The sequence below is a fragment of the Pleurodeles waltl genome, chromosome 3_1 (genome assembly GCF_031143425.1).
Source record: "Pleurodeles waltl isolate 20211129_DDA chromosome 3_1, aPleWal1.hap1.20221129, whole genome shotgun sequence".
Taxonomy (NCBI): Eukaryota; Metazoa; Chordata; class Amphibia; order Caudata; family Salamandridae; genus Pleurodeles; species Pleurodeles waltl.
In genome coordinates, this window is record NC_090440.1 from 1,904,805,039 (window position 1) to 1,904,832,084 (window position 27,046).

Genomic DNA, 27,046 nt, shown 5'->3' on the forward strand with positions numbered 1-27,046 from the left:
GAGATCAAACAGCTGAGCGGGAGGTGGGCACTGAATAAAAACCTATACCTCTTCTGAACAACACTTTCTGCCTGAGCCTCCACATGTGCAACAGAAACCAAGAGACAGTAAATACAAAGAGCTGCTTGGTGTCACTCCGTATTACTCTGAAGGCTGTCCTGAAGTTCTGTAACCTCAGAATATGATAAACAGGTAGAATCCATGTTTTTCTAACCCCCTGATAGGCAGGATAAAACAACAAAGCATCTTTGGGTGATTCTACCACCAGTGGGCAGAATGGACAAACATGACTTTGTTCGCTGGGATGAGTTTTCAGAATTGATTCCAGGTATTCTACTTACTTTAGATGCTAAAAAGCATTTGATTGTGTCAGCAGAGATTCATGTGAGAGGTGCATCACAAGATGGGCTTTGCAAATAGATAGGAGCTTGATGTGTGCCTACTGTGGTTTGCAAAGACAGGCATACTGATAAATCGGAACAAGTTTTCATTTATGCATTTCGATAGAAGAGCAGGGCTAAGGTGCCCACTACCCCATCCCCTAATTGCACTAGCAAAAGGGACCCTTCAGTGTCACAGTAAGTCAAAGTGAAACAATATCCATTTGGAGCATACCAAATAAAATCATGGATGGCACGCTCTTTATTTTAACCAAACAGGTTACTTCGCTGCAGGTGGTAATTACACAACTCAAACGCTTTGAACAGAGTTGCAGATTTGAAATCAACCAAGTAGATTTGGAGATCTTCTGCTTTCAAATGGTAGAGTGACTTGGAGTCTCTGAACATGTTCCTAAAGGAGGGCAGGTTCAGAGACTTCAAATCGCTCTACCATTTGATTAGGCCCTAAGAGCTCAATCTGGTACCTGGGAATTAAATTATTTTGCTCAATTTCTATATTCTTCAGGGCCAAGTGACTTTTCATTAGGAATTATATTTTGTGAGATGTGGCAAGATGGAAAGCTTTGAGGCTGTCCTTGATAGGTCGACTAGTGGCTAATAATTTATGTGCATGTTTTTGAGTCACTTCACTGTGAGTTCCTCTGTGTATATTTTGTGCCAATACTCTTTGGCTTGTCTGTACTAGAACACAAAATGCAAAGCATATGCAAATCAATCTTGATCCCGTCTCACAGGAGCAGTGCCACTCGAATTCCTGGGTCATGTCTGCTATGCATGAGATGACAAGCAACCCCAGTTGCACTGCTGCCTTATCGATCCGCAACAGTAAGTGCAGCAGGTTTCCATGGATACAGGAAGTTCAGAATGCATTTCTGGGTATACTCATTGCTTTGTTTGCATTTTTACTGACAGTTCAATTGGTCTCTGCTGACCAAACGGAACACTGTATTTAGGGTAATCTTTGTGTCTGAATATAGTCTATGATAAAACTAGTTGGGCTTTTGATTCACTACTCTACTGTAATGTCACTTGTAACTGTAACATGTTTGCACAAAGGGTAGCACTTTACATCTAATGGTTTCTTGGTGATGCTGAAGCTTAACTAATGCAACAATAACCCCTCTGCTTTACTTTTCTTGTTTCCAGAAAATGGACCTGCTTGATGCACAGAAAGATTGTGCAGCTAAACTCAAGCGAGAGGAAGCAAAACACAAGGAGGCTATGCAAGCTGTGATGCATGCAAACACAGAGCTAAGGTAAATGAAGAATTATGATTCTTAAAGGTTTACTGTTTGAAGAATTGTGATTTTATTAAATACAAGGATGCTATCTTTATGCATAAATTATTATTCTCTCCTTCTGAGCAGCCATTAAAAGCTTCCAAAATATCACATTGAAACATCACAGTAGCTTAGAATGTTCAGAGGTTGTGAGCAGTAAGACAGTCTGGACATAGAAGCTCCTCCAACCCTATATCATAAACTCAAGAATAGACATCTACTTCTGTCTTCACCAGGATCCTATGAGGCCTTGAGTGACAGCAAGGTCTGTTCTGAAAACAAAATAGCAAATATATTAACGATAATGATAATAACTTCTCTGTAGAAATTTCACGTCAAGGTGACGAATGACCTAGAATTCATTCCATTATTGTGACCCACGTGGTACATCATAAGGGCATTGATCACAGGAATGAGGGATATAATGGTGACTCACACTTCCTTCTCACCACTTATGATTCTTTTCTCATGACTCAGGCACGCAGTACTTTGTCCACAGGAGTGATGGCTGTAATGCCTACACATATTGTCTGCCCACGAGTAACACCTCTTCTTTTATTTCTCCTGCTGCAGACGTAAACTGACTGTGAGGCGCGTGGTGCCTACTGATCCATATGTGGGAGCAAGCCAATCTTCCAGCTTTGATGAGCAGCCTTGTGAGGACTAAAATGAGAGTGCTGCCTGCTCACGCTGTGTGAGGTTGGCCAAAGAATGCATGAAATTAATACATCACTTCTTCTTTGGCTCTGACTGTCTACCTATGAATGAGTTTCTTTTCCACTCATATGTTTCTGTTCTTCTTTGTCTTTTTGAGGTGACTGAGTGGGAGCTAAAGTGAGTGGAGAGAATTTGAATTACTTAAGTAAGCATGTTTGTGCAAAATGAGACGTTGTGATAATTAACTGACCAACTTTGTCATTAACCCTCTGAACAAGAAAAAAACGTCCTCAATTAGGCCAAATCAAAGACAGATGTTGTGAATGTCACAGTTGGTCTAGCACCTAGAGCTCTGACACCTCCCCACCCTTACATGCGTGTGGATTGATATTTACCTCAGCTGGCTAATTTAAGCAAGCTTTGAATGCTTGCTCAAAACGTTCGGGTTACAAGGAAATACGCTTTGGGCAATGCCGTTTACCACTGATGTAGCTGAGATACACTACAAATTGGATAGTCAAGATACTCCCTGTAACATCCCAAGTCCACAAGCGGAAGGGAGAAGTCAAGCTTACTCTAGGAGATGGAGGGGCTTGAAGATTAGAATCGTAGCACAGTAGCTAATATTCAAGAACTTCCATGTCCAGTCAGTATTGTAAAAGAAGACCTTTAATTACAGGTAAATAAACAGTTCATATAAAGGTAGGCAAAGAAAAGCATAAAGTCCTAGCACCACCTGGATCCAAGCCACAACCGCAAACATTTTTATAGCTCCATTGTTCTGAGTCAGTGGTCTTCAGACTTTTGATGCTGCACGCCTTTTATTTAAAGAAAATTGCCTGGGCTCCTCAAGTGACAGAATCAGCTAGAAACAGTGGATGTTGAATGCTGCTGGCCTAGCATGTTACAAGTTGAGAGACGTTTGCTGGGTTAATTTCAAAGAGATCAGAACAAAACCTGATATTCAGTAGTGGATGTCGTCACCCGCCGTAAAGTGTGATGAGCAGCAGCATATCCTTCCATAACAAACAAAGAAAAGGTGCAGTGTTGGCAGCAGCAGTGAAACTTTCTCTCAAAAAACAGAACAGGAGCTGCTGTAGTAGTAGCAATGCAAGCTTCTCTCACACACAAAATAGGTACCTCATGGACAGCAACGTTGTAGGCTATATTACATTGGTTAAACAGGTATACAAAAGAAGGCAAAGCGTGGGGGATGCGCCTACCGTGTGGGGCTCCTGACCACAAAAATGCACGCAGGCAGGTGTGAGGTGCAAAGTCCTTTTGTGTTTCCAGTATACTCCATATACTTTGTATCAGAGAGAGGCAGGGAGCAGGGGTTGCTCCAAGGCCACCCTGTCCCCAGAAACGTATGCAGTAGGGATGGTGGAGGCATGGTTTTGCTTTGGATATTGACGCCTGTTCTTGTGAACTCAGTGATCCCCAAGAAGGACTCTTCCATCTATAATAGCCCATTTGCAGGCCAACTAGACTTCTTTTACAGGTGTCTAGAGGCTATGAGCTGGCTGCAGTCCCTCTGTAGTCTTCAACTGACTATTAAAAGGGTATCAGCTCACCTTTACGTATTGTCAGCTGGCACTCAGTGGTCCTCACATCTCTGATGACCCTCATTTGCCCCTCCCCCCCAGACTCTCATCCAGCCCTAAGGGATCCAAAGCTTAACCCGCTTAATCATAAGCCAAGCCTCAGCTACTCTCTCCTAGGCCTCAGAAATGCACTCGGTCATCAGACATTCTTCCAGGATTGATGATCCATCATCAGAAATCCTCAGTGCCAAACAGATACTCCACTGGCTGCTAGTCATCCTCAATTGATCGTCAGATGGTACTCAGGCATACACTGCTGGTGTTCAGTCCATCTACCTCCATCTACAGGGTCTCAGCCTTCCCACAGGCACCTTCACATGTCATCAGCCTAACGTAAATCATCTTCTCCTAGCCCTTAGAATGCCACTTACCTAACTCTCAGAAGTTCTAGGCTGGGATTTGTGTTTCTCAGCTCTTAGTCTATCATATAACTCTGATCCTCATATCCGCAGAGCATCTATTCTAGTCCTCAGATCCTGACTGTGTGCCCAAGGTACCATCAACACCTCCTGTGTGGCCAGTGGATCCCTTTAACCTTTCTCCTGTGACCCCTAGAGTTCCTTTCCTCTGCCTCAACCAAGCCAGCCTGCCTCAGTTCCTCAAGCAAGATTCCTTCTGTTCACTGTACAATCAGCGTCTCTAATGATCTCCAGCTCCTAGTTTACCACTTGTGCTACAAGCAAAATCCACACTTAAGGCCCTGGCAGCTGGAAACTATGTAATTATTTGTGCATTCATACACATTTGTCCTCAGTTCTTTACATGCAACTTATTACCAGAGACTTGAAGCATGAATACAATATTAGTGTGTATTTCGCTCAGCACTGCTTAGGAACTCCAGGCCTCCGGTTCAAATCTCACCAAGAATGTTCGGTGTAGGGTAAGGTAGGTATTGCAGACATCCTTCTGTATCTTGAAGTTCTGTTCATGTGAAATAGTTCTGCGGGTTTTACACTTGCTGCAAACATTTACATGGTACTTGATTGTCACAAGTTTGAATTCTTGCAGGGCCAAGACATAATTTAATTCTTAAAACGTTGATAAAATGTGTGCCATTATGTTTGGTATAAATATTATTAAGTGTTAAAAAAGTTCAGTTTATTTTGAGCTTTAGAAAGTCTTTATTAGTTTATTTATTATGTACCCCATTATGTGGGATACAGTTCTTATCATTCAATAGATGTGCTGTTTTTACAATCCCAAAAGAACCCTGGAAGCGACATAACTGTTGACTTTCTTTGTTCTGGTATTTATCTCTAACGCCTTTATTTTTTTGTTTTTTTCTCTTGGCTGACTTACAGAGTGACTAGAGAAAGTCTTTTTCCATTGATGACTGTTTCTTAAGGGGTCTTGTGCCCAGTTTTGTGACTCTATAGCCTATATATATAAGTAGGATTTATGTTTGCTGGATTATCCAATCTCTTCTTTTTTCTATTTGCACACACTTATTTATATATTCGTGTGAACACTTCAAAACATTTTTGGACAGACTTTTTTTAACTGTGTTATTATATAATCAATCGCCTTATATATGTTTGATACAGACATGGTAGTTGGTTTCTTCAGTTCTCTACCCCAGGTTTTCTTTGTTATAATCATGCAACAGACCATGACTATCATTATTATTTTACAATCGGGCTAATGAGCTCATAAATATCTCATGACCATTTCAGCAATACTGTTCGAGTCACCCTCTAGGTTTAAGAGTTTAGTACCTCTTCTAACCCTTGACATTTTCGTTTGGTTTACTAGTTGGCTATTAAATCTTGTATAGACAGTGTCATCAGTTAATTTGATGCAGGTGTCAGCCTCTAAAATGCCTCCCACCTTAAGTGAGAAAAACCGTAAGTAATATATTTTTTCACACTCTCCTAAATAATTCCTAAAGAAGATCTTCTAATGCAAGTCAGATAACATTCCGGGCCCTGTGACATCAATTCACAAGTATGCCTGGAGTAGCAGAAGTGACACAGTGATCCTTTTATTCCTTATTTGACATCGCGGGAAGTGAAATCACATGATGTGTGACCTCATTGATATCATAGGATATGATGTAATTTATCTTTTAAATAGGTGGCATGAAAAGGAAATTATTTAAGAAGGCAATGAATGGCATTTTCAGCATTCCATTGAAAAGCACTGAGATATTTTAGAGGGAAATATACCTACTGGATCATAGATACAAAGTTTAAAATGACTATTTTTTTGCAGGTGGATAGAGATTCTAAAAAATTATGTTGTTTGAAGGCATTTCACTTTTCCCTTTTGCAGCTTTAGATTGCCTTCCTTTACACCTCAGTGCATGAAAGTGGACAGGCTGTAGAATTCTTTTCAATGATTCTATGAAGCTAGGACAAATTAATTCGTGACCGGTCCTACAGGACGAGTCTATACAGTTTCTCTTATAAACTGAAGAGGACATAGGAAAGAAAGGAAATAATCTACAAAATGTTCAATATAGTTCAGGTTTTGTAAATGCGCAAATCAACATACTGTTGAAAAAATCAAGTAAAAAAAAATCACCTTAAACAAGGGTTCATATGAAGAAATACATTTTCAGAGTATATAGTGCATGTTAAAGCACTGTTTTGTAATGGTCATCTTTATCATTTCAATGATCCTCCAGATTGTATACTTAGGTGCAGGCTGTGTTTAAAGACTATTTTGACATAAAAAGATGATTTGACAAATTTAAACTTCGGCACCTGCCATTGAATCCAGGGGAGGTTAAAAAATAAAAATTGGGACACTTCCTACATTAGTCACAAAGAAATTATCATAATTTAAAGTAAAAAACACAACCTGGGTAAAGGAATATGTAGGATGAAAATTCAAATTGGTTGGATTATTGTCTGAGCAGTATTTGAGTTGGAGTTCCCTCCAAGACCATCTGCCTTCTGCCTATCCTACGGAACTAGGAAGCATCAAAGTACTCGTTCAAGCATTTAAGAATTTTGGGCTAGGTACATGGCCATACGGCCAGCGTGGAAGACACACTTTCGGGGAGCTCTTGTCCCTTATAACAAAATTCAGTGGTGGGCCCTAGAAGAGTGAAGGACCAAGCCAGAGGATTAGTAGGCGATGAAGTCTGCACTCTATGCTCTCATTTGATAAGAATCTATGTGTGAAGAGGGAAAATTGCACCTGAAGACTATACCACCTCTTCCCTTAAGTTGTACAATGCAACGAGGTTGGAGATGACAGACCCGCTGGTCCAGAACTGAGAACGAAATGGAGGCACTAGAACTTTGTGCTGGCCTTGGTGTTGGAGGCACCACAGGAGAAGTCAAAGGGAACTTTACCTGATCCCTCACCCATCAACAGTCAAGTAAGAAGCAGAGCAGCATAAGTGGCACAGAGGAGGAGAAAAATATGAGGCTTGGCATACTGAGCCGCAGGAGTGTGTAGAAGACAAGGGCGCAGAAGAGCAGACATGTTCAATGGAGGTACTGTGAGGGCAGAAGTGCTCTCAGTTCAAAAACTACAAGTGCAGCCTTTTGGAGGGACCTTGGCAGAGGTGGTGAGAGAAACATGAACCGAGATGAAATAATACTGTAGCTTAGCGGGCATGCATTAAAACAAACCAGTACCTGTTCATAATATAAGCATACACCATCGACCTGGCCACTGAAACTTCATAGTTTTACTGTTCTGAGAAAAACAAAGGAGCGTCATCTGGCACAACACGAGCAACGAGGTCCATAGAGCAGAGGGTATATGGGGGAAGTTTACTTCATCTTGGACAATCGCAGTGTCAGAGACAACCAGCTTCTGAAGAGGTAACTATCCTGATCTAACTGACCACTGAAGCACCTGGCCGCAGCAGCAAAGTGGAGGCAAAGAAGTGGGTCTAAACCATATTGAACCTGTCAACTCCAAACTGGAGGAGACTGTTACATGATATTCTTAAATGGACTGGAGCGGAGGAGGCCACTGGAACGGAGGAGGCCACTGGAGCGGAGGAGGCCACGCTAACTGCCCTTCAACACACAAACCCTGAATTTGCACCAGCGCTGTACTACATTATTCTGTTGGCTTTAGAGGCCAAAATGGAGGATCGCCCTTCCGTGAAATCTTTAGCCATATTCAGTGGAGGGAACTATTGATGATTACACTAATGTTATAACCGCAGAAGTGTTTTTGGTATATACTTAGTGTCAGATCTTTCTTTGGTTATTACTTTCAATCATTGGCAATTGTGCCTGCCTAACCGAGCAGGGAAGTGGGTGGTAGGGATTGTTTTTTGAGGGGGGGTGGGTGGGTTTATAGACATTATCTCGAATAGCACCTATATTTCCAGCCAAGTTTGAGTCTGTTCAGTGATAAATATATGATAAACTGGTATATTGGATTCCATCAGCTATTTATTTGTTTACAATTTACTTTTAAAAAAATTATTAAAGATTGATTTAAAAAAAAAAAAAGTATAACACCAATATATCTTTTTATAGATGGCCACGCATACTGTATTATTAAAGCTCTTAGCTATTTCTGAGGAACAGACTATCCGACTTTTCTCATTTCCACATCTGTATACATGTGCCAGGAGGATAGCTGTATTACTGTGACTCACTTATATACCATACAAGGATCTTCTGCTTTAAAATAGCCTGTGTCGTGGACTCCATTTATCAGTTGCGGCTCACTGCTTGGTGAAGGGGTGGGGAGGTGCGGCATCAAGCAGGGCGTCTGGAGGCCACCAAAATAAACATTTAATAAAAAAAAAAAAAACTTATCTGACTCGCCGCTGCACCCCATCGCACTGCACCGCTCCTCTTTCCACGTCACTAGAGGCACAGGCCCCCAGCCTGCCCTGCAGCCAATCCTAACACTGCATGAAAGCAGCATTAGGATTGGCTAGAGTGCCCTGGCTAAGCGCTTCCAGGCAAACTGGAAGCCTGTGCCTACTCTCTCCAGCGCGGCAACACCTTGCCAGTTTTTAGAGAGCACAGTGCGCATGTATGTTTGGCCAGCTAGAGACGACTGGCCAAACATAAATGCACACTGAGGGGCAGTGCTGTGCACTCCCCCTTTGTCCCTGTCGTCATCCATGGCCACTCCTTTAACAATAAAACGATAATAAACATAGTATATCATTGTTTTATTGTTAAAGGTTTACAGCTGCTGCGCATGGTGGGCGACTCTCCTTCGCCGTAGCGGAGGACCTGCCCAAGCCATTTACATTGTTCTAGCTGAAATGATATCTGGAACAATAGTACAGTGAAATATTATGCCTTCCGCTGGGGTCCAAATGTAAACCTTAGAAAACAGGATAACATTGCAGAGCAGCAAACTTGAAATCCTTCCATGATGGATGAAGTGAGTATCAGTGAATCAGTAGTATTAACTCCTCTGCTTGGAAATCTCATGGTTGAACACTGTCCTACATTAAAAAAAAGATGATATGTTATTAAATAAGAATATTTAACGTTTTAAGGTGGTTTATCTAGTTTATTTTAAATAAATCACTAAAACATTTGAGCACTTCAGCACGGAAGGTTGTCTTCTGTCACCATCACTTTTTTTGCACAGAGATCACTTTTGCAGATCTTGATTCCAGCTCCCTGTGCACCCATTGCCACATCTTCATTCGCCATGGTCCTGTGCTAGTTCATTGGAAAGAGGAGTCTTTTCCTGAGTGTGAAACTCGGCTGTGGCATCTGCTTGCCCTTGTTCTTCTGGTCGTACTTGGCGCTGACTTCTTGGTTGACTCTTGTCAGTATGGTGAGAATGTCATCCCCTCTGAGAAACAAAGAAAGCACTGAGAGACCCATTCACCCACGACTTCCAATTTATGAAATAATTTGTTATTCACCCTTAATTAAAAATATTTATTAAAATGTGTTACTTGCTTTTTTTGTGAAATTCTGCCATTTGAGGTCTGGAATTCTAACACAGACATGCCCCCCAGAAGTTACCATTGAGGAAGTAGATCATTTGGATAGATGTGTAGGTTTAAGAGGGCTTCTAGCTCAGTATCATATGTTCAGTGGTTGTTTACACCTGATTTTTGCTTTCCTGCAGCATCCCTAGTGCATTTTATGGCCTCTTCTATAATGTGGAATGCACTGGTGTAAAATTTGGTGCCATCCTGAGGGGGAGTTCCTGCGTTTTCAAAGGGTGCATTGCACCATGCAAATGGGAGGGACCAATTCACCGTTGTGCCCTCACCATATTACGGATGTGGGCACAAGGGAAATAGGTTTTTGGGTACCGCACAATTTGTGCACTTGATGAGATTTCAGTGCACCTGCTGAGGGGGTCCCATGGGAGGGTCCCAGGGACAGCCAGGTATCCCTACATAGGCAGTTACACACTGCACCAGGGTGTAGGGGAATCTATGCCTCTGCTCAGAAGGAGGCCTGGTCTTCTGACAGTGAAAGACGGACCTCTAGTGTCAAACAGGACCTCAATCTTTCCCTCATAAGCTTTCCCTTGCACAAGTATGAACTGACAGTTGTCTTTGACTGGGGAAAGCATATTTTGTCCATAATCAGGTAAACTATTCCTTTTTGTACTCAATGCAAACAATTGAGAGTGCACCCGACACAGACGGGACCAGTTCATCTAATCTGCAATATTCGCACATATGTCACATCTGGGTTATTCACTCCTAGGGTGAGGCTCTGGAAGTTTTGACTTTTGGTACCTCAAGAAAACCAACAGGTGAACAAGCTCGCATTGGAGCTGATGAGGGATCCCTTTCCTCTACTTTGATTGAATTTGCTACTCATAAATAATGCAACTAAATAAAATTGAAATATTATAGTTTTAAATTAGCTTAACTTAGAGAGTTTATATAAAACCCCTATTGTTAAGACCAAGCACTAGGAAAGTCACAGTGCACGTACCTGGGACAGCTCATATTCAGATGCTGGCAGAGTGATTGAATGTACCAGGTTCCTTCAGTCGGGCTCCTGTAGGAAACATAATTCTTCATGGTTGCCATGCCGACCAAGAAATCTGCCTCCTCTGGAATGCACTCAGTTGGTGTGTTTGCGTCTATATCATACTGAGATGGTGGGCGCGTGGTATCTGTCTCTAGCATCACTCCACGATGATATGACTCACCTTGGCAAGCCTGGATGAAGAAGACCTTAGGTTTACCTGCCAGTGAGCGACAGTTCCGAGCAGTGAAGCAGGCAGTCAGTTCTCGAATGGCAACTTGCTTGCCATCAGTACCAAGGATGGTGCCCTTATCTCCATGGGAAAGGATGCAGCAGACGAAGCAGTCACTCTCTTTATGATCCACAGTTCCATACGACTGGACCACCTTCTGTATTTGCTCAGCAGTTAGGTCTTTTGACTCTTCGATCTTGAAATGAAGCAGTGAAAAGACTTTGGAAAGTGCAGCTATAAAATAAATAAAAAAAGAGTTGGAGTATAAGACTTATATTTTCAACTAAAAGCATCGTGGCTTGAAGTCTATCATGAGTGCAAGCTTCTCACATTGTCCCGTTTGCATCTCGGCTACCTGGGAGTACATAAGCAGGGCCTCAAGATATCAGGCCAGGCATGTTTTTGCATAATGTCTACTTTCTTTGTGATTGGTCGAGCTGGATGCTGCTCAATATATGCATCCATCAAACACGAGTAGATGATGTCTAGGGCACAAGCCATGTTGGGATAAATACCTTCTTTAGATCAGTACACATGCCTCACACCACCATGATTAATGTATTGGACAGCTACTACTTCAGTAATTTTGTTCAGTTTTTGCCCTTAGGGAGAAATGTCTGGATAAATGTTTCAGCAAGTGTATGCAATGCCCCATGTAGGGAAACCCAAATACATTTTATACGAAATGTTGAGTTTTGTGCTAGTCCTTCCCGTGCATCATCATTTTTGGACCAGGTTAGAAACGACCTGATGATAAAAGTAACATCTCTGTCAGGGAATCTGGGGTGACCCCAGTCTGCTAAAAACCAAGGGGCAGATTTATCATTCTTTCATGCAGTGCAATGTAGCAAGCCACTTGGCTGAGATGTGCTGCGTGAAAGAGAAAGTGCAGGAATGCGCTGTATTTACCATAATATGGCACATTCCTGTCCTTTCCTATTGCTGGCACACGTTTGACTGCCTGTATTATAGGCAGGATTGTTCTTGACTGCCAGAATTGTAGGCAAGATTGTTCTTGTGCAAGAAGGGACACCTTCCTGCACAAAAACAACCGTGCAAGGCATTTTCCTCTTCCTATCTGTGTCACAGAATGTGTTAGTCTAGATTTATCAAGCCATGCAGGGTCTCGCAAGGTGGACTTATGTGGTTTAACAAATCTCACTTAGATTTTGCGTCGCCCTTGCACCCCCTAATCAGGGCTTAAGTGTGTTGTTCTGGGCAGTCACTATAAAGTAGCTTATTTTAAGACAACATGGTGGGCAAAGTAATTATTCTTGCAGTGGAATTGACTATGCTGTTTGTAGCATCAGTTATTTATTAACAAGGCTTTGGACAATAAGGGGGTCATTACAACCCTGGCGGTCGAAGTTTTGGAGGAAGCACCGCCAACAGGCTGACTGTGCTTCCAGGAGCATTACAACCGCAGCGGAAGTGCCGCGGTCACACCGCCAGGACTGGCGGTTTCCCGTCACATTGGTCCCAGTGGTTTAAATCCCCCAGGGCAGCGCTGCTTGCAGCGCTGCCCAGGGGATTACGAGTCCCCCTCCCGCGGTAAGAACCGCCATGAAAAGACTGGCGGAAAGGGAAGTTGTGGGGCACCTGGGGGCCCCTGCACTGCCCATGCCATTGGCATGGGCAGTGCAGGGGCCCCCTGCCACTGCCCCATGGAGCTTTTCACTGTCTGCTATGCAGACAGTGAAAAGCCCGACAGGTGCAACTGCACCCGTCGCACAGCCGCAACACCACCGGCTCCATTTGGAGCCGGCTCCCGTGTTGCGGCCGAGATCCCAGCTGGGCCTGGTTTCCGCCCGCCGGCCCAGCGGGGATCTCATAATAGACCCAGAGGGAGTGCGGCTGCATTGGTGGCTGCCCGGTGGTTCAACCTTGGCGGGCGGCATGAGGGCCTTAGTCTCTCATAGTCAGCCAACTATTAAACCCTGATACCCTTATGTACTGTCAAGCCTGTTTTTGGTGTAATTCTGCCAAATTATCTTGAATCCCTAAATCACTGGGGACTTCCATGACCTCTGCTGGACTGGAGTACACCAATACAATTGAAAATCACTTCTAATGCAACCGAAAAAATCACTGTTACCAAAAGTGGCAGTCTCCTTTCAGAACGCACTATGAAGTATCAGAAATTATTACATTTAAGCTTTTTCGACCACCCCCCCACACATTTTTGCATTGTTTAATAGTTAGAAGGAGTGCGTTCCAGAGCTGAGCTTCCAGAGCTTAGATCACCTAACCACCCAGTGTGAGTCTCTCTCACTTGGGGTTTATTATCAATTTATGGTATGTGTTTACTGGAAGTATACCATTTGTAGTTCTCAGATGCAGACCGCTTTCTTCCTGTTCTTGTGTTTGCTTCACCCAGGAGAATTGCAATCTTGCATTGTTCTCAAAGGATAAGCAGTGCCCCTTCACTGCATACCTAAGAAGACTCTTTTTATTTTATTTGGAGCACTCCATGAGGGTGCATGTAATTTTGTGTATCTCTCCCTCTGAATCCCCTTCCTCTCAGAGCCCTGTCTTTTGATCCCCTCTCTCCCCAAAATGTTCCTGTCCCTGTATTATTCTGAAACTTGCTCCCTCTTATTCCCTCCCCCCAAGCATGCTCTGTTTTGGCTGCTCCGAGAGCATGCTAGATTAAACCCCATTCTGGTAAGTGCACTTTAATATGTAAAGCCATTCTTTTACCCAGAATCAGATTCTAACATTGAGAGCTGTAAACGTTGTGCCAGGTAAGCAGAGTTGGACATAAGCAGAGTAGCAAACTTGTTGAAGACATCTTTCACGGTACAAAATGAGGGTACCTTTTAACACAATAAGCAACATTAGGGGCATGATTACGAGTTGAGGAAGGGCCGGCTTTAGGGCAGTGCGATCGGAACTTGGTGCTGAAGCACTGGGAGCTGGCCTGTACGGGGGTTCTCACCCCAGTGGGGCGCTGTGTTTAGCAGTAAGCTACCATTTAAAAGCATTTGCTGCTGAGCTCCTTGTGCGTACAGCTTTTAGGCAGCAATAAAAATGTCAAGATAACTCTTGTGATTAATGTTCTTGCTAGAGAGAGAAATCTGAGCTTTGTCCAGTGGCAGTTTTGACTCGTCATAAAATAAAGCAGAGGGTTAATATGCCTGCTGTAAAGACCACGTCTGTATTTTATGTAGATAGCTGAGTGGATTAGTAAAGCCAGCCTTTACCAGTGCTTTAAAACAAATCAAATGTATGTGAGAGCCGGGCTATAGAGAAATGAGGGGTACTTTTGCTGGGTGGTAGTGAGGGAATTGAGAAGGAGATCATGGGGAGGGTGCAAAAAAAAGACTGTCGCACCCGTCGCCACCAGCGGTAAAGCCGGCCTGAGTTGAAGCATTATTTATGGACCTTGGTAAATAACAATACCACATGGTATGTTATTTTTTGGGTGCAATAAATAACACCTATTATGAGTTTATGGGGAATAATTTGAGTGTATAATGCACCAAAATCTGCATTATACGTGAATTACTGTATGTTTTCCCCTGTCAAAATGTAACACATGTTGGGTTATTTAACACATCTGATAATGCTGCTGTGAGCTACAGCAGCCGTGAGAGTACCTGTCAGCAGTTAGAGGAACTGACGACAACATTGTGCCACTGAGTCTTGTTTGTTAGGGCTGTAGGCAATTAACTGTGCTCCTGTGTCCCTATACCATTTACAACCAAGGTGTCACCACACAGTAAATTACTGGGGGTATCCGATCCCACCTCTAATGCAACCTACGTCGAAATTCAGGATGCTGCTCATCCTGCAGCTAATGTAAACCTTTCCCCAACCATGACTTTAAAAAAAAAAAAAAATTCCAACCATGACTCTTGAACAATAGTGAAGCATGTAACCAAGCACATACTTCCCCGCACAATATATGTAAATAAACAATAATGCTGTTACTGGGGCCATCACTTTATGTTGTTTGTTAGATTATTAGCAACACAATGAAGTGTGATGAGTGTGGCAACCATTAACCTTTAAATTCCAGGACACCTGTGTGAGTAAAAATATATCATGTGTTTTAACTTAAGATTGAATGGATGAATAGTAACACATAGATACTGAAAACGTGGCTGCTACCACCTCACTCAGTCACCACCCCATTTTCACAACTGCTTAGAGCATTGCAATCCAGAGCAGAGCCTGGCATTAAAGCTCTTCACTGTGCTCCTTCTAAGGCATCTATACGGTTCACCTTCTGTTTTCTTGTCTTTCCCTTTTTAACACTTTTGCATCTCTTATTTTATCTGTACTAAAACAATTAATTGAATTGTTTATGTTGTGCATAACCTATCATAATATACAGTCGTGACAACCTTTGCTCATTAAAATCAGCCTGGCATAGCTAAGTTCAAGAAATATACTTTTGGGCAAACAGGGAATTCAAATTAGTATTATGTCCTCTACGATATGTGATTTGGTTGTTTGGAGTGGGCGACATTTTAATTATCCCAGAGTAATCATAGTATTTTCATCAATTTTGCATTACTCTTTTGACGCAAACTTGCCAAAAATTGCACAATTACGCTCATTTGCCTAGTCATGAATAATTTGGCACAAAAATTCTACTGTAGGAGCACAAGAACAACAAACTTAGTGAATGCTAGCAGCTGCTGGTTGCTGCTGTTCGTGTTGTATTGCATTTAGCGCTATTTCCTTAGGTCAAATGCATCCTTGGATATTTTGAATGCAAGGGTACAGTTTGCTAAAAGAAAATAGCACCAAATGCTGGCTTACATGCCTCGCATAATTCTATATAATGTTGTGTAATTTTGCTGTACTTTTGCATAGCAAATTAGGTAGTGACGCCCACCATTACATATTGTAGGTTTTCAGTGCCTCTCCATATTTCATCTGCGACTCATTTCAAATGTGGGTACCCCCTAGACTAACAGGATGTCAAAACCAATGCAAGATTATTTTGTGTAGGCCTGTTAGATGTGTTTGCACAACAATATTAACGTTTATACCCTACTTTCATTAGCATTCTTCTTGGCATCTGTAGGAAAGTGACCCCTTTGGCATGGTTACCCCCCCCCTCACACACACACTTTGCGTGACATCTGATGCAAACTTGACTGAGTGAGTGCTGGGATCCTGCTAACTAGGCCCCAGCACCTGTGTTCTTTCCCTAAACTGTACCATTGCCTCCATAATTGGCCACCCCTGGCACACAGCTAAGTTCCTTGAAAAAGGTACAGGTGGTACCAAGGGCCCTGTGACCAAGAAGCCTAAGGGCTACAGCATGCATTGTGCCACCCTAAGGGAGCCCTCACCAAACAAATGTACACTAACATTGAAGATTGTATGTGCTGGTGGAGAGAAAAAGGTAAAGTCGACATGGTATCCCTCCCTGGGTGCCATGCCCATAAACCACTGCCTGTGGCATAGGTTAGTCACCCTTCTTGCAGGCCTTCAGCCCTAATGCATAGGTGAGGGCATAGCTGCATGAGCAATATGCCCCTACAGTGTCTAAGCCCATTCTTAGACCCTGGAAGTGCCCCAGACCATATACCTGTATTGAGTACATGGGCTGGGAGTTTGTCATTGCGAACTCCACAGCTCCATGATGACTTCACTGAAGACTGGGAAGTTTAGTATCAAACTTCTCAGTTCAATAAACTCACACTGATGGAAGTGTGCGATTTATTGAAAAATGCACACAGAGGGCATCTGAGAGATGCCCTCCTAAATTCACCCATCATATGTGACTGACTGGTTTCTGCCAGCCTGCCACCACCAGATCAGTTTTTGACCCCATGGGGTGAGGGCCTTTGTGCTCTCAGGTGTTGGGGTCAAAGCCAGCTCTGGGTGGAGGTGCTTTACACTTCTCCCCTGCAGGAACAGCAACGCTTGGTGGTGACCCACAAAGGCTCCTGCCTTTGTTCTGCTGCCTCAGGGCACTCCAGCTAATGAAGATGCCCGGACTAGGCCCCAATTTTGGTGGCAGGTCCGGTGGGAGAATTAGTAAACACCAAGAGAAGTGTCCACCCCAGCTGGGACCCACCCCTAGAGTGCCCAGAGCTGAGGTGAACCACTCCTGGCAGAATCCTCCATCTTGTTTTGGAGGGTGATAGCCAGAAGGTCTAGGAATGTGTCTCTCTCCCTAAAGGGAGTGGGCACATGAAGGGTGTAGCCACCCTCGGTGTCAGTAGCTGTTGGCTACTGCCCTCTGACCCCTGTAACACCCCTAATTCTAGTATTTAGGGGCACCCCTGAACCTTGCCCTTCAGCTTCTTGGAAAACCTAAAGAAGAAGACAGAAGAGCAGCACCAGCAGTGAAGACTAGACAACAACTGACTTGGCCCCAGCCCTACCGGCCTGTCTGCAGCTTTGAAACTCCTGTTTCAAGAAGACGACTCGACCTGCAGGACCAAGGACCTCTACAAACCCTCAGACGACTGCCTGGCTTCCCTAAAGATCAGATCTCTTGAGGACAGCAGCCCTGAGCACAAAGAAACCTCCAACTAGGACTCTAGAGCCCTTCGGATCCGCAAGTCCTGCCCACACTGCACCCAATGCCCACGGCCCTAGTCTAGGTGGCCCACTTGACCAGAAAGAGTCTCAAGGCAATTCCAACCTCGGGTTCACCCTGGGTTGACCCCTCCTGGCCACCACGATGATGCCTGCAGCCAGAATCCAGAGGACCCCCATGACTGTGACCGGATCCAGTCAAGATACCCAACGCCTAAAGGTACCCCTGTCCCCGCAGCCCTCTGGTCTTAGGGAACCCAGCCAATGGTCCATCGACGTCCAGAGGAGCTTCAACTTACCTGTCCAGCCATTGGTCTTCTTCAGCCAATGCCCTAGACCAAGCCTGCAGCCTCTTTGTAAAACTGGAGTTCCTCATTAAAAAGCATTGGGCGCCCGGCGCTCTGTTTGCACTCTGCTGCCCCTGTGCTGCTGAGGGTGTGTGTTTAGTGCTGACCTGTGCCCCCGTGCTGAACTAAACTCGCCAGGGCCCGTGCCCTAAAACCGCAGGTACTTACTCGCAAATCGTTCACTTCCGAGTGCCCCCAATCGCCACAGGATTCCATTGGGTGCCCAACACCAACTTTGACCTCTGTACCCAGCTGGCCCCGTGTTGCTGGTGTCTTCCTATGCTTTGCCCAGTGGACACCTTAAATGCGCAAAGACTGGGAGTTTAAGTCTAGTACTTACATGTAAACTGTGTATGTACTTTTTCCCCCCAGGACTGCATTGCCTTCAATGAAAATTGCACTGTCTACTTTTGATACTGCAAAGTATTACTTACCTGAAAACTGTTTTATCTGTAAATTTCAAACCAAGTGCATTTGATACTTGAAAGTGATACATTCTTGAAACTGTACTTACCTGCAACGAAGATCCTTTTGGGTCTAGAAATAAAGTAAAAGTATATTTTTTGATACATAAAACTATGGACTGGAGTTAGTCATTGAGTGTGTTGGCCTCATTTCTTGATTGTGTGTGTACAACAAATGCTTAGCGCTACCCTCTGAAAAGCCTATCTGCTCGACCACACAACCAGAAAAGAGAGCATTAGTATTATCTACTTTAACCTCTGTAAAGCCTCTGGGGTCCCACTGGACTGTGCACATTATGCCTTACTTTGGTGTATTCAATACAGAGACAGCTTCCTGCAGCACTCATGGTATATTGAGTGTTATCCACATGCGTGCATGAAGGTTCTAACCCCTGAGACAAAAGGAAAAGGGGTACAAGGAGAGACAGAGGGGGAGAAGAGGGGCACAATCAAAAGTACGAGAGGCTAAAGAAGGGAGGGGAAAAAAAATGAGACGAGGGTGAGAAGAGATGAAGGGAGAGGCAATAAGCAAGATGAAAGAGGAGTGAGAAAAGAAAGAGGGAGAAGCATAGCAATGGAGGGAGAAGGATAAGCTGAGAAGGAAAAGATGGAGAGAGGAAAGATAGAGAAGAGCTGGTGCCCAAGTGATAGTAAGATGCTGGAGAGAAGGTGGGAAGAAAACGTTGGGAAGGTACACAATTGCAAAGGTTGGGGTACACTAAAACAAGCTGCTATTGTGCATTTTTATTTTGGACAGGTGGGCGCTGTCATCCACTCTCCTTCGTGGTACAACTCTTTCACCAGCACAGGGCCCAGAGGTACATACTGGAAATGCCATTTAAGTGGAAACTGTGGATGCCAGATCGCTATCACATTAGAAAAGGAATGGGTTAGAAACCTTGCATAAGCAGTTTCAGGACCATGGTATTCCACAAAAGGTGAAATTTCCAATGATCATCTGCTTGCATGATCATAGTTACTATAAGATGTCACACCTAAGTGTATTGAAGTATTGAAGTGTCACAAATAGGTATTCTGACAACATGACAACTAAGAGAGCTTCTTGTAACCCTGCTACTCCTCTATCTCTCTAACCAGTGAGTCAGCAGCACTGTCTGCTGCAATTATTGCAGCTACCTATGAGATGAGTTTGGTAAATTATAAAGGGGTATTGCAAGTGTTATAAGGCAGAGAAAATCAACATTCCTTAACTATCAAAAGAAGAAAACTTACATTATTGGTAAGCATGGATTGGCATGTCTAAGCCTTAATTCTAATCAAGTGAGGGTTTTTCTTGAACACCTTTTTTGTGCAAGATGAAGAGTAATCGCCATACATACCTCCAGCATCAAGCCCTGGTCTGGCTAGTCAGTGTGCAACTGTAAAGTTGTGGCATCCAAACCTTTATCAACAGCCAGTCCAAGGGTCCCACCTGCTCTGCTTGGAAAGCAGTAGCAGCCAGTGATTCCCTCCTGCCTTTTGTCCCCATTACCACTGTGTTGCTGGCACTACGGCACTTGAAAGACTGTCCGGACAAGGGCTAGAACCCACAGATGACATAGGTAGGTTACTGTTTAGTGCCAAGCAGGTTCAAGACCACTCTGTCCCTCTCAGTAGTTGACAGAACCTGACTTCTCAGAGGAACACACACCATTGCTGGATGCGAGAACTAGTGCCCAGCCGCCCATCTTGGACTTCCACTGTTGCTTGCTCCTTTTAGGGCTAAGCCTTCCCCAGGGTTCACCCAGGTCTTTTCCACCTCCAAAATCTATTTTTCCTTCCTTGCTACCTCTGTGTTCTCAACACAGTCTCACTTACCAACAACCAGAAGAATTAGACCCAGGAAACCTTTATGTACATCCATCCACATGGCCAGTTGCACATTTTCTGTGCACTATGTGCATACTAGCAGCCATGACCTGTCCAGTTAATCCTTGATCCTGCCATCTTGTTTCTAGGAGAACTATGCAGTCATCCCAACCGCACTCACCATGCCTGCACTGCGAGCTATGGGACCACAAGTAGCATGCATACAAGTACACTCTCTCTCCTAATTGTCATACACTCCTGTGACTCCTATCACCAGCTATTCACTTTATAGGGAGGGACCCTTGCATCAGCTCACTTAACTATGGAACAGAGCTTTCACAACTGGGCTTCAATAAGTTAAATAGTATTGGACATTAAATAGGGATAGCCAATGGTAGCAGATGTTCCAGCTGGTTTGCCCTTTACTACCCTAAGCATAGCCTTCGCTACAGTTTCCTCGGTGCTGATGAAAATAATGTTGTAACCAAGAGCTTTAGGAGCAGTGTTAATGTTTTGTAACTTTCATCCTTACTGTAACCCCTCAGCTATACATGGGACTCTGTTTGAGGGGCAATGTGTGGGGCAGGGGGTCAAGCATGTGATGGTCTCAAGAGCGAAGGCGTATGTGATGTCATTTCAGCTACCCCTCTCATTTTGTTGGATCGTTACCCACGTCAGTTCAGTAGCTGATCCTTGTAAAAATGTGTTCTAACAAAAAAAAATAGAAACATATGGGATAAAGCAATTGTACCGAGTATGCCCAGATGGAAGGGTTGCAAAGTCTCAAACTGAACTGCTATCTAATTTCAATAAAGTTTACCTCTGTAGAAGGGCAAGTGGTTCATATCTCCAAAAGTAGGAACGTTTAAAAAAAAAGTATTAACTATATCAATGGCACAGCAAATGTACACTAGCCTTGGCAAAACCAATAGGTCTCACCTATAGAACCTTTTGGCTTGGCCAATACCTTTTAGCCAAGCTGTACAGCATCCCCGATGCTGTGCAGCATGGCTAAATAAGAAAAAGATCCAACTTGGATCAGAAAAGAAAGGAAGATACAGGTGTAAGCATTTATGTTTTTTGGGAAAGTATAAGGGAAAACAATACAACTGGGTGTATCGAAGCAACATGAGGCAAAGTCAATTGGGGACGCAACATGGGTGGGGTACACGAAAGCGACATGGAGGGTGTTGCGGGATGGGGGGAAATAACATGCAGGGCGCCGGTGAGGGCAATCATGCTAGAAGTACAGCAGTGTGGAACTCAGAGAGAGAGAGCAATGGGGAGCTGGGAGAAGTACGTGGGTGAGAGTGCAATGTGGGCAGGGAGCACATGAGGCAAGCACATCACATCAGGGGTGGGGGAAAACCGCATGCGCAAGAGAGAGCAGCACAGACGAAAAGCGAAGCACACTAGGGAAACAGCTGGAAAATGCATGTAGTCTCTAGAGTGCTTAAACAAAAAGAAAGAAAGTAATGCTTAAAAAAGGACACAGAAATTAGACTATGCTCCAGGGGACAGACAAACACGAGAAGAGAAAGAAAAACCCTAATGAAAAAGAAGCAAAGACATATAAGAGACAATGAAGCCAAACAATGGTAAGCACTGGGTGGGCCTTAAGCCCACTGTAAGTTAACAATACAGAATAAAATAAATAAAAGAATAACTGTGGATGCCATGTCAAAATGAAATTAGCAAACTGCACAAATCCAGGACCCACTGTAGCATCCCTTTACAACGACCTAACTTACTAGTTAGTCTGGCCTTGGCATTGTTTGATCGTGAACCACATAATTACGCCCTGAGAAGTTAAAACAGCTGCGGCCTTCCTGGAAAATTCATCTTTGATGTACCCCTCAGCTCAGCACCACAACTTCTTGGTTGTTTGAGCAATTCCACCTATGGCCTTGCGCTACTGAAAATGCTGCACCCTTGCTCTTCCGTAAACGCTTTTCCTTACGCTTTAGCAGGCAGGTCGCTCCCTGCTCCGCCGCCCAGCGCCACCTCCTCACCGTTCCGTCCCTTAGTTCCACTCCTGCTTCCCCAGCTGCTGCGGCCCCTCCTGCCCCCCCTCCACCTCACAGTTTCGTTCCCTTTGTTTCCACTCCAGCTTCCCCAGCCGCTGCGTCCCCTGCGGCCCCTCCCGCTCCCCTCCACCTCACCGCTCCGTTCCCTTTGTTCCACTCCAGCTTCCCCATCCGCTGCATCCCCTGCGGTCCCTCCCGCCTCCCCCTCCACCTCACCGTTCCCTTTGTTTCCACTCCAGCTTCTCCAGCCGCTGCGCCCCTGCAGCCCCTCCCGCCTCCCCCCTCCACCTCACCGTTCCCTTTGTTTCCACTCCAGCTTCCCCAGCCGCTGCGTCCCCTTCGGCCCCTCCCACCCCCCCTCCACCTCACTGTTCTGTTCCCTTTGTTTCCACTCCAGCTTCCACAGCCGCTGCGTCCCCTACAGCCCCTCCCACCTCCTCCATCCACCTCACCGTTCCGTTCCCTTTGTTTCCACTCTAGCTGCCCCAGCCGCTGCGTCCCCTCCCGCCCCCCCCCTCCACCTCACTGTTCCGTTCCCTTTGTTCCACTCCAGGTTCCCCAGCCGCTGCGGCCCCGGCGGCCCCTCCCGTCTCCCCCCACCCTCCTCCACCTCACCGTTCCGTTCCCTTTGTTCCTCTCCAGCTTCCCCAGCCGATGCGTCCTCTGCAGCCCCTCCCGCCCCCCTCCACCTCACCGTTCCGTTCCCTTTGTTCCACTCCAGCTTCTCCAGCCCCTGCGGCCCCTCCCGCCTCCCCCGTCCACCTCACCGTTCCGTTCCCTCTGTTTCCACTCCAGCTTCCCCAGCTGCTGCGTCCCCTGCTGCCCCTTCCCCCCAGCCTTTCCATTCGTCCAGCCCTCCCTCCTACCAGCTGCCACTCCCTCTCTCCCCCCCCATTTATGGCAGCCGTGGCGTGGTAACGAGGAGCAACCCTTGACCCTGCTTTAGCAGGCAGGTCGCTCCCCGCTCTGACGCCCAGCTCCACCTCCTCACTGTTCCGTTCCCTTTGTTCCACTCCAGCTTCCCCAGCCGCTGCGTCCCCTGCGTCCCCTCCCGCCCCCCTCCACCTCACCGTTCCCTTTGTTCCACTCCAGCTTCCCCAGCCCCTGCGGCCCCTCCCGCCTCCCCCGTCCACCTCACCGTTCCGTTCCCTCTGTTTCCACTCCAGCTTCCCCAGCTGCTGCGTCCCCTGCTGCCCCTTCCCCCCAGCCTTTCCATTCGTCCAGCCCTCCCTCCTACCAGCTGCCACTCCCTCTCTCCCCCTCATTTATGGCAGCCGTGGCATGGTAACGAGGAGCAACCCTTGACCCTGCTTTAGCAGGCAGATCGCTCCCCGCTCCATCGCCCAGCTCCACCTCCTCACTGTTCCGTTCCCTTTGTTCCACTCCAGCCTCCCCAGCCGCTGCGGCCCCTCCCGCCTCCCCCGTCCACCTCACCGTTCCGTTCCCTCTGTTTCCACTCCAGCTTCCCCAGCTGCTGCGTCCCCTGCTGCCCCTTCCCCCCAGCCTTTCCATTCGTCCAGCCCTCCCTCCTACCAGCTGCCACTCCCTCTCTCCCCCCCATTTATGGCAGCCGTGGCGTGGTAACGAGGAGCAACCCTTGACCCTGCTTTAGCAGGCAGGTCGCTCCCCGCTCTGACGCCCAGCTCCACCTCCTCACTGTTCCGTTCCCTTTGTTCCACTCCAGCTTCCCCAGCCGCTGCATCCCCTGCGGCCCCTCCTGCCCCTCCTCCACCCCACCGTTCCGTTCCCTTTGTTCCACTCCAGCTTCCCCAGCCGCTGCGTCCCCTGCAGCCTCTCCCGCCTCCCCCCTCCATCTTACCGTTCTGTTCCCTTTGTTTCCACTCCAGCTTCCCTAGCCACTGCGTCCCCTGCGGCCCCTCCCCCCCCAGCCTTCCCATTCGCCCAGCCCTCCCTCCTCCCACCTGCCACTCCCCCCCTTTATGGCAGCCGCGGCGCGGTAACGAGGAGCAACCCTTGACACTGCTTTAGCAGGCAGGTCGCTCCCCGCTCCGCCGCCCAGTGCCACCTCCTTTCCGTTCCCTTTGTTTCACTCCAGCTTCCCCAGCCGCTAAGTCCCCTGCGGCCCCTCCCGCCCCCTCCTCCACCTCACCGTTCCGTTCCCTTTGTTCCACTCCAGCTTCCCCAGCCGCTGCGTCCCCTGCGGCCCCCTCCTCCACCTCACCGTTCCATTCCCTTTGTTCCACTCCAGCTTCCCCAGCCGCTGCGTCCCCTGCGGCCCCTCCCGCCTCCCCCCTACACCTCACCGTTCCGTTCCCTTTGTTTCCACTCCAGCTTCCCCAGCCGCTGCGTCCCCTGCGGCCCCTCCCGCCTCCCCCCTCTACCTCACCGTTCCGTTCCCTTTGTTTCCACTCCAGCTTCTCCAGCCGCTGCGCCCCTGCAGCCCCTCCCGCCTCCCCCCTCCACCTCACCGTTCCCTTTGTTTCCACTCCAGCTTCCCCAGCCGCTGCGTCCCCTTCGGCCCCTCCCACCCCCCCTCCACCTCACTGTTCTGTTCCCTTTGTTTCCACTCCAGCTTCCACAGCCGCTGCGTCCCCTACAGCCCCTCCCACCTCCTCCATCCACCTCACCGTTCCGTTCCCTTTGTTTCCACTCTAGCTGCCCCAGCCGCTGCGTCCCCTCCCGCCCCCCCCTCCACCTCACTGTTCCGTTCCCTTTGTTCCACTCCAGGTTCCCCAGCCGCTGCGGCCCCGGCGGCCCCTCCCGTCTCCCCCCACCCTCCTCCACCTCACCGTTCCGTTCCCTTTGTTCCTCTCCAGCTTCCCCAGCCGATGCGTCCTCTGCAGCCCCTCCCGCCCCCCTCCACCTCACCGTTCCGTTCCCTTTGTTCCACTCCAGCTTCTCCAGCCCCTGCGGCCCCTCCCGCCTCCCCCGTCCACCTCACCGTTCCGTTCCCTCTGTTTCCACTCCAGCTTCCCCAGCTGCTGCGTCCCCTGCTGCCCCTTCCCCCCAGCCTTTCCATTCGTCCAGCCCTCCCTCCTACCAGCTGCCACTCCCTCTCTCCCCCCCCATTTATGGCAGCCGTGGCGTGGTAACGAGGAGCAACCCTTGACCCTGCTTTAGCAGGCAGGTCGCTCCCCGCTCTGACGCCCAGCTCCACCTCCTCACTGTTCCGTTCCCTTTGTTCCACTCCAGCTTCCCCAGCCGCTGCGTCCCCTGCGTCCCCTCCCGCCCCCCTCCACCTCACCGTTCCCTTTGTTCCACTCCAGCTTCCCCAGCCCCTGCGGCCCCTCCCGCCTCCCCCGTCCACCTCACCGTTCCGTTCCCTCTGTTTCCACTCCAGCTTCCCCAGCTGCTGCGTCCCCTGCTGCCCCTTCCCCCCAGCCTTTCCATTCGTCCAGCCCTCCCTCCTACCAGCTGCCACTCCCTCTCTCCCCCTCATTTATGGCAGCCGTGGCATGGTAACGAGGAGCAACCCTTGACCCTGCTTTAGCAGGCAGATCGCTCCCCGCTCTGACGCCCAGCTCCACCTCCTCACTGTTCCGTTCCCTTTGTTCCACTCCAGCCTCCCCAGCCGCTGCGGCCCCTCCCGCCTCCCCCGTCCACCTCACCGTTCCGTTCCCTCTGTTTCCACTCCAGCTTCCCCAGCTGCTGCGTCCCCTGCTGCCCCTTCCCCCCAGCCTTTCCATTCGTCCAGCCCTCCCTCCTACCAGCTGCCACTCCCTCTCTCCCCCCCATTTATGGCAGCCGTGGCGTGGTAACGAGGAGCAACCCTTGACCCTGCTTTAGCAGGCAGGTCGCTCCCCGCTCTGACGCCCAGCTCCACCTCCTCACTGTTCCGTTCCCTTTGTTCCACTCCAGCTTCCCCAGCCGCTGCATCCCCTGCGGCCCCTCCTGCCCCTCCTCCACCCCACCGTTCCGTTCCCTTTGTTCCACTCCAGCTTCCCCAGCCGCTGCGTCCCCTGCAGCCTCTCCCGCCTCCCCCCTCCATCTTACCGTTCTGTTCCCTTTGTTTCCACTCCAGCTTCCCTAGCCACTGCGTCCCCTGCGGCCCCTCCCCCCCCAGCCTTCCCATTCGCCCAGCCCTCCCTCCTCCCACCTGCCACTCCCCCCCTTTATGACAGCCGCGGCGCGGTAACGAGGAGCAACCCTTGACACTGCTTTAGCAGGCAGGTCGCTCCCCGCTCCGCCGCCCAGCGCCACCTCCTTTCCGTTCCCTTTGTTTCACTCCAGCTTCCCCAGCCGCTAAGTCCCCTGCGGCCCCTCCCGCCCCCTCCTCCACCTCACCGTTCCGTTCCCTTTGTTCCACTCCAGCTTCCCCAGCCGCTGCGTCCCCTGCGGCCCCCTCCTCCACCTCACCGTTCCATTCCCTTTGTTCCACTCCAGCTTCCCCAGCCGCTGCGTCCCCTGCGGCCCCTCCCGCCTCCCCCCTACACCTCACCGTTCCGTTCCCTTTGTTTCCACTCCAGCTTCCCCAGCCGCTGCGTCCCCTGCGGCCCCTCCCGCCTCCCCCCTCTACCTCACCGTTCCGTTCCCTTTGTTTCCACTCCAGCTTCCCCAGCCGCTGCGTCCCCTGCGTCCCCTCCCGCCACCCCCCTCCACCTCACCGTTCCGTTCCCTTTGTTTCCACTCCAGCTTTCCCCAGCCGCTGCGTCCCCTGCGGGCCCTCCCACCCCCTCCACCTCACCGTTCGGTTCCCTTTGTTCCGCTGCGGCCCCTCCCACCTCCCCCCTCCACCTCACCATTCCGTTCCCTTTGTTTCCACTCCAGCTTCCCCAGCCGCTGCGGCCCCTCCCCCCCCAGCCTTCCCATTCGTCCAGCCCTCCCTCCTCCCAGCTGCCACCCCCCCCCACCTCACCGTTCGGTTCCCTTT

The 27,046-nt window shown here is 47.9% G+C and overlaps 2 protein-coding genes across 3 annotated transcripts in view; one reads left to right on the forward strand and one right to left on the reverse strand.

Moving 5' to 3' along the window:
* The window catches only part of FLACC1 (flagellum associated containing coiled-coil domains 1), a 245,081-nt gene that overhangs the window by 185,241 nt on the left and 32,794 nt on the right, over window positions 1-27,046 (forward strand). Inside the window, exons 14-15 of the mRNA XM_069226071.1 lie at window positions 1,548-1,657; window positions 2,255-2,380. Coding sequence (XP_069082172.1) covers window positions 1,548-1,657; window positions 2,255-2,348 — 204 coding nt within the window. The 3' untranslated portion in view covers window positions 2,349-2,380. The remainder of the gene's footprint in view (window positions 1-1,547; window positions 1,658-2,254; window positions 2,381-27,046) is intronic.
* The window catches only part of CASP8 (caspase 8), a 127,863-nt gene continuing 110,189 nt past the window's right edge, over window positions 9,373-27,046 (reverse strand). For both annotated transcript variants that reach the window (XM_069226069.1, XM_069226070.1), the window contains 2 exons: window positions 10,794-11,295; window positions 9,373-9,684 (listed from right to left, as the gene is read on the reverse strand). In XM_069226069.1, coding sequence (XP_069082170.1) covers window positions 9,549-9,684; window positions 10,794-11,295 — 638 coding nt within the window. In that variant the 3' untranslated portion in view covers window positions 9,373-9,548. The remainder of the gene's footprint in view (window positions 9,685-10,793; window positions 11,296-27,046) is intronic.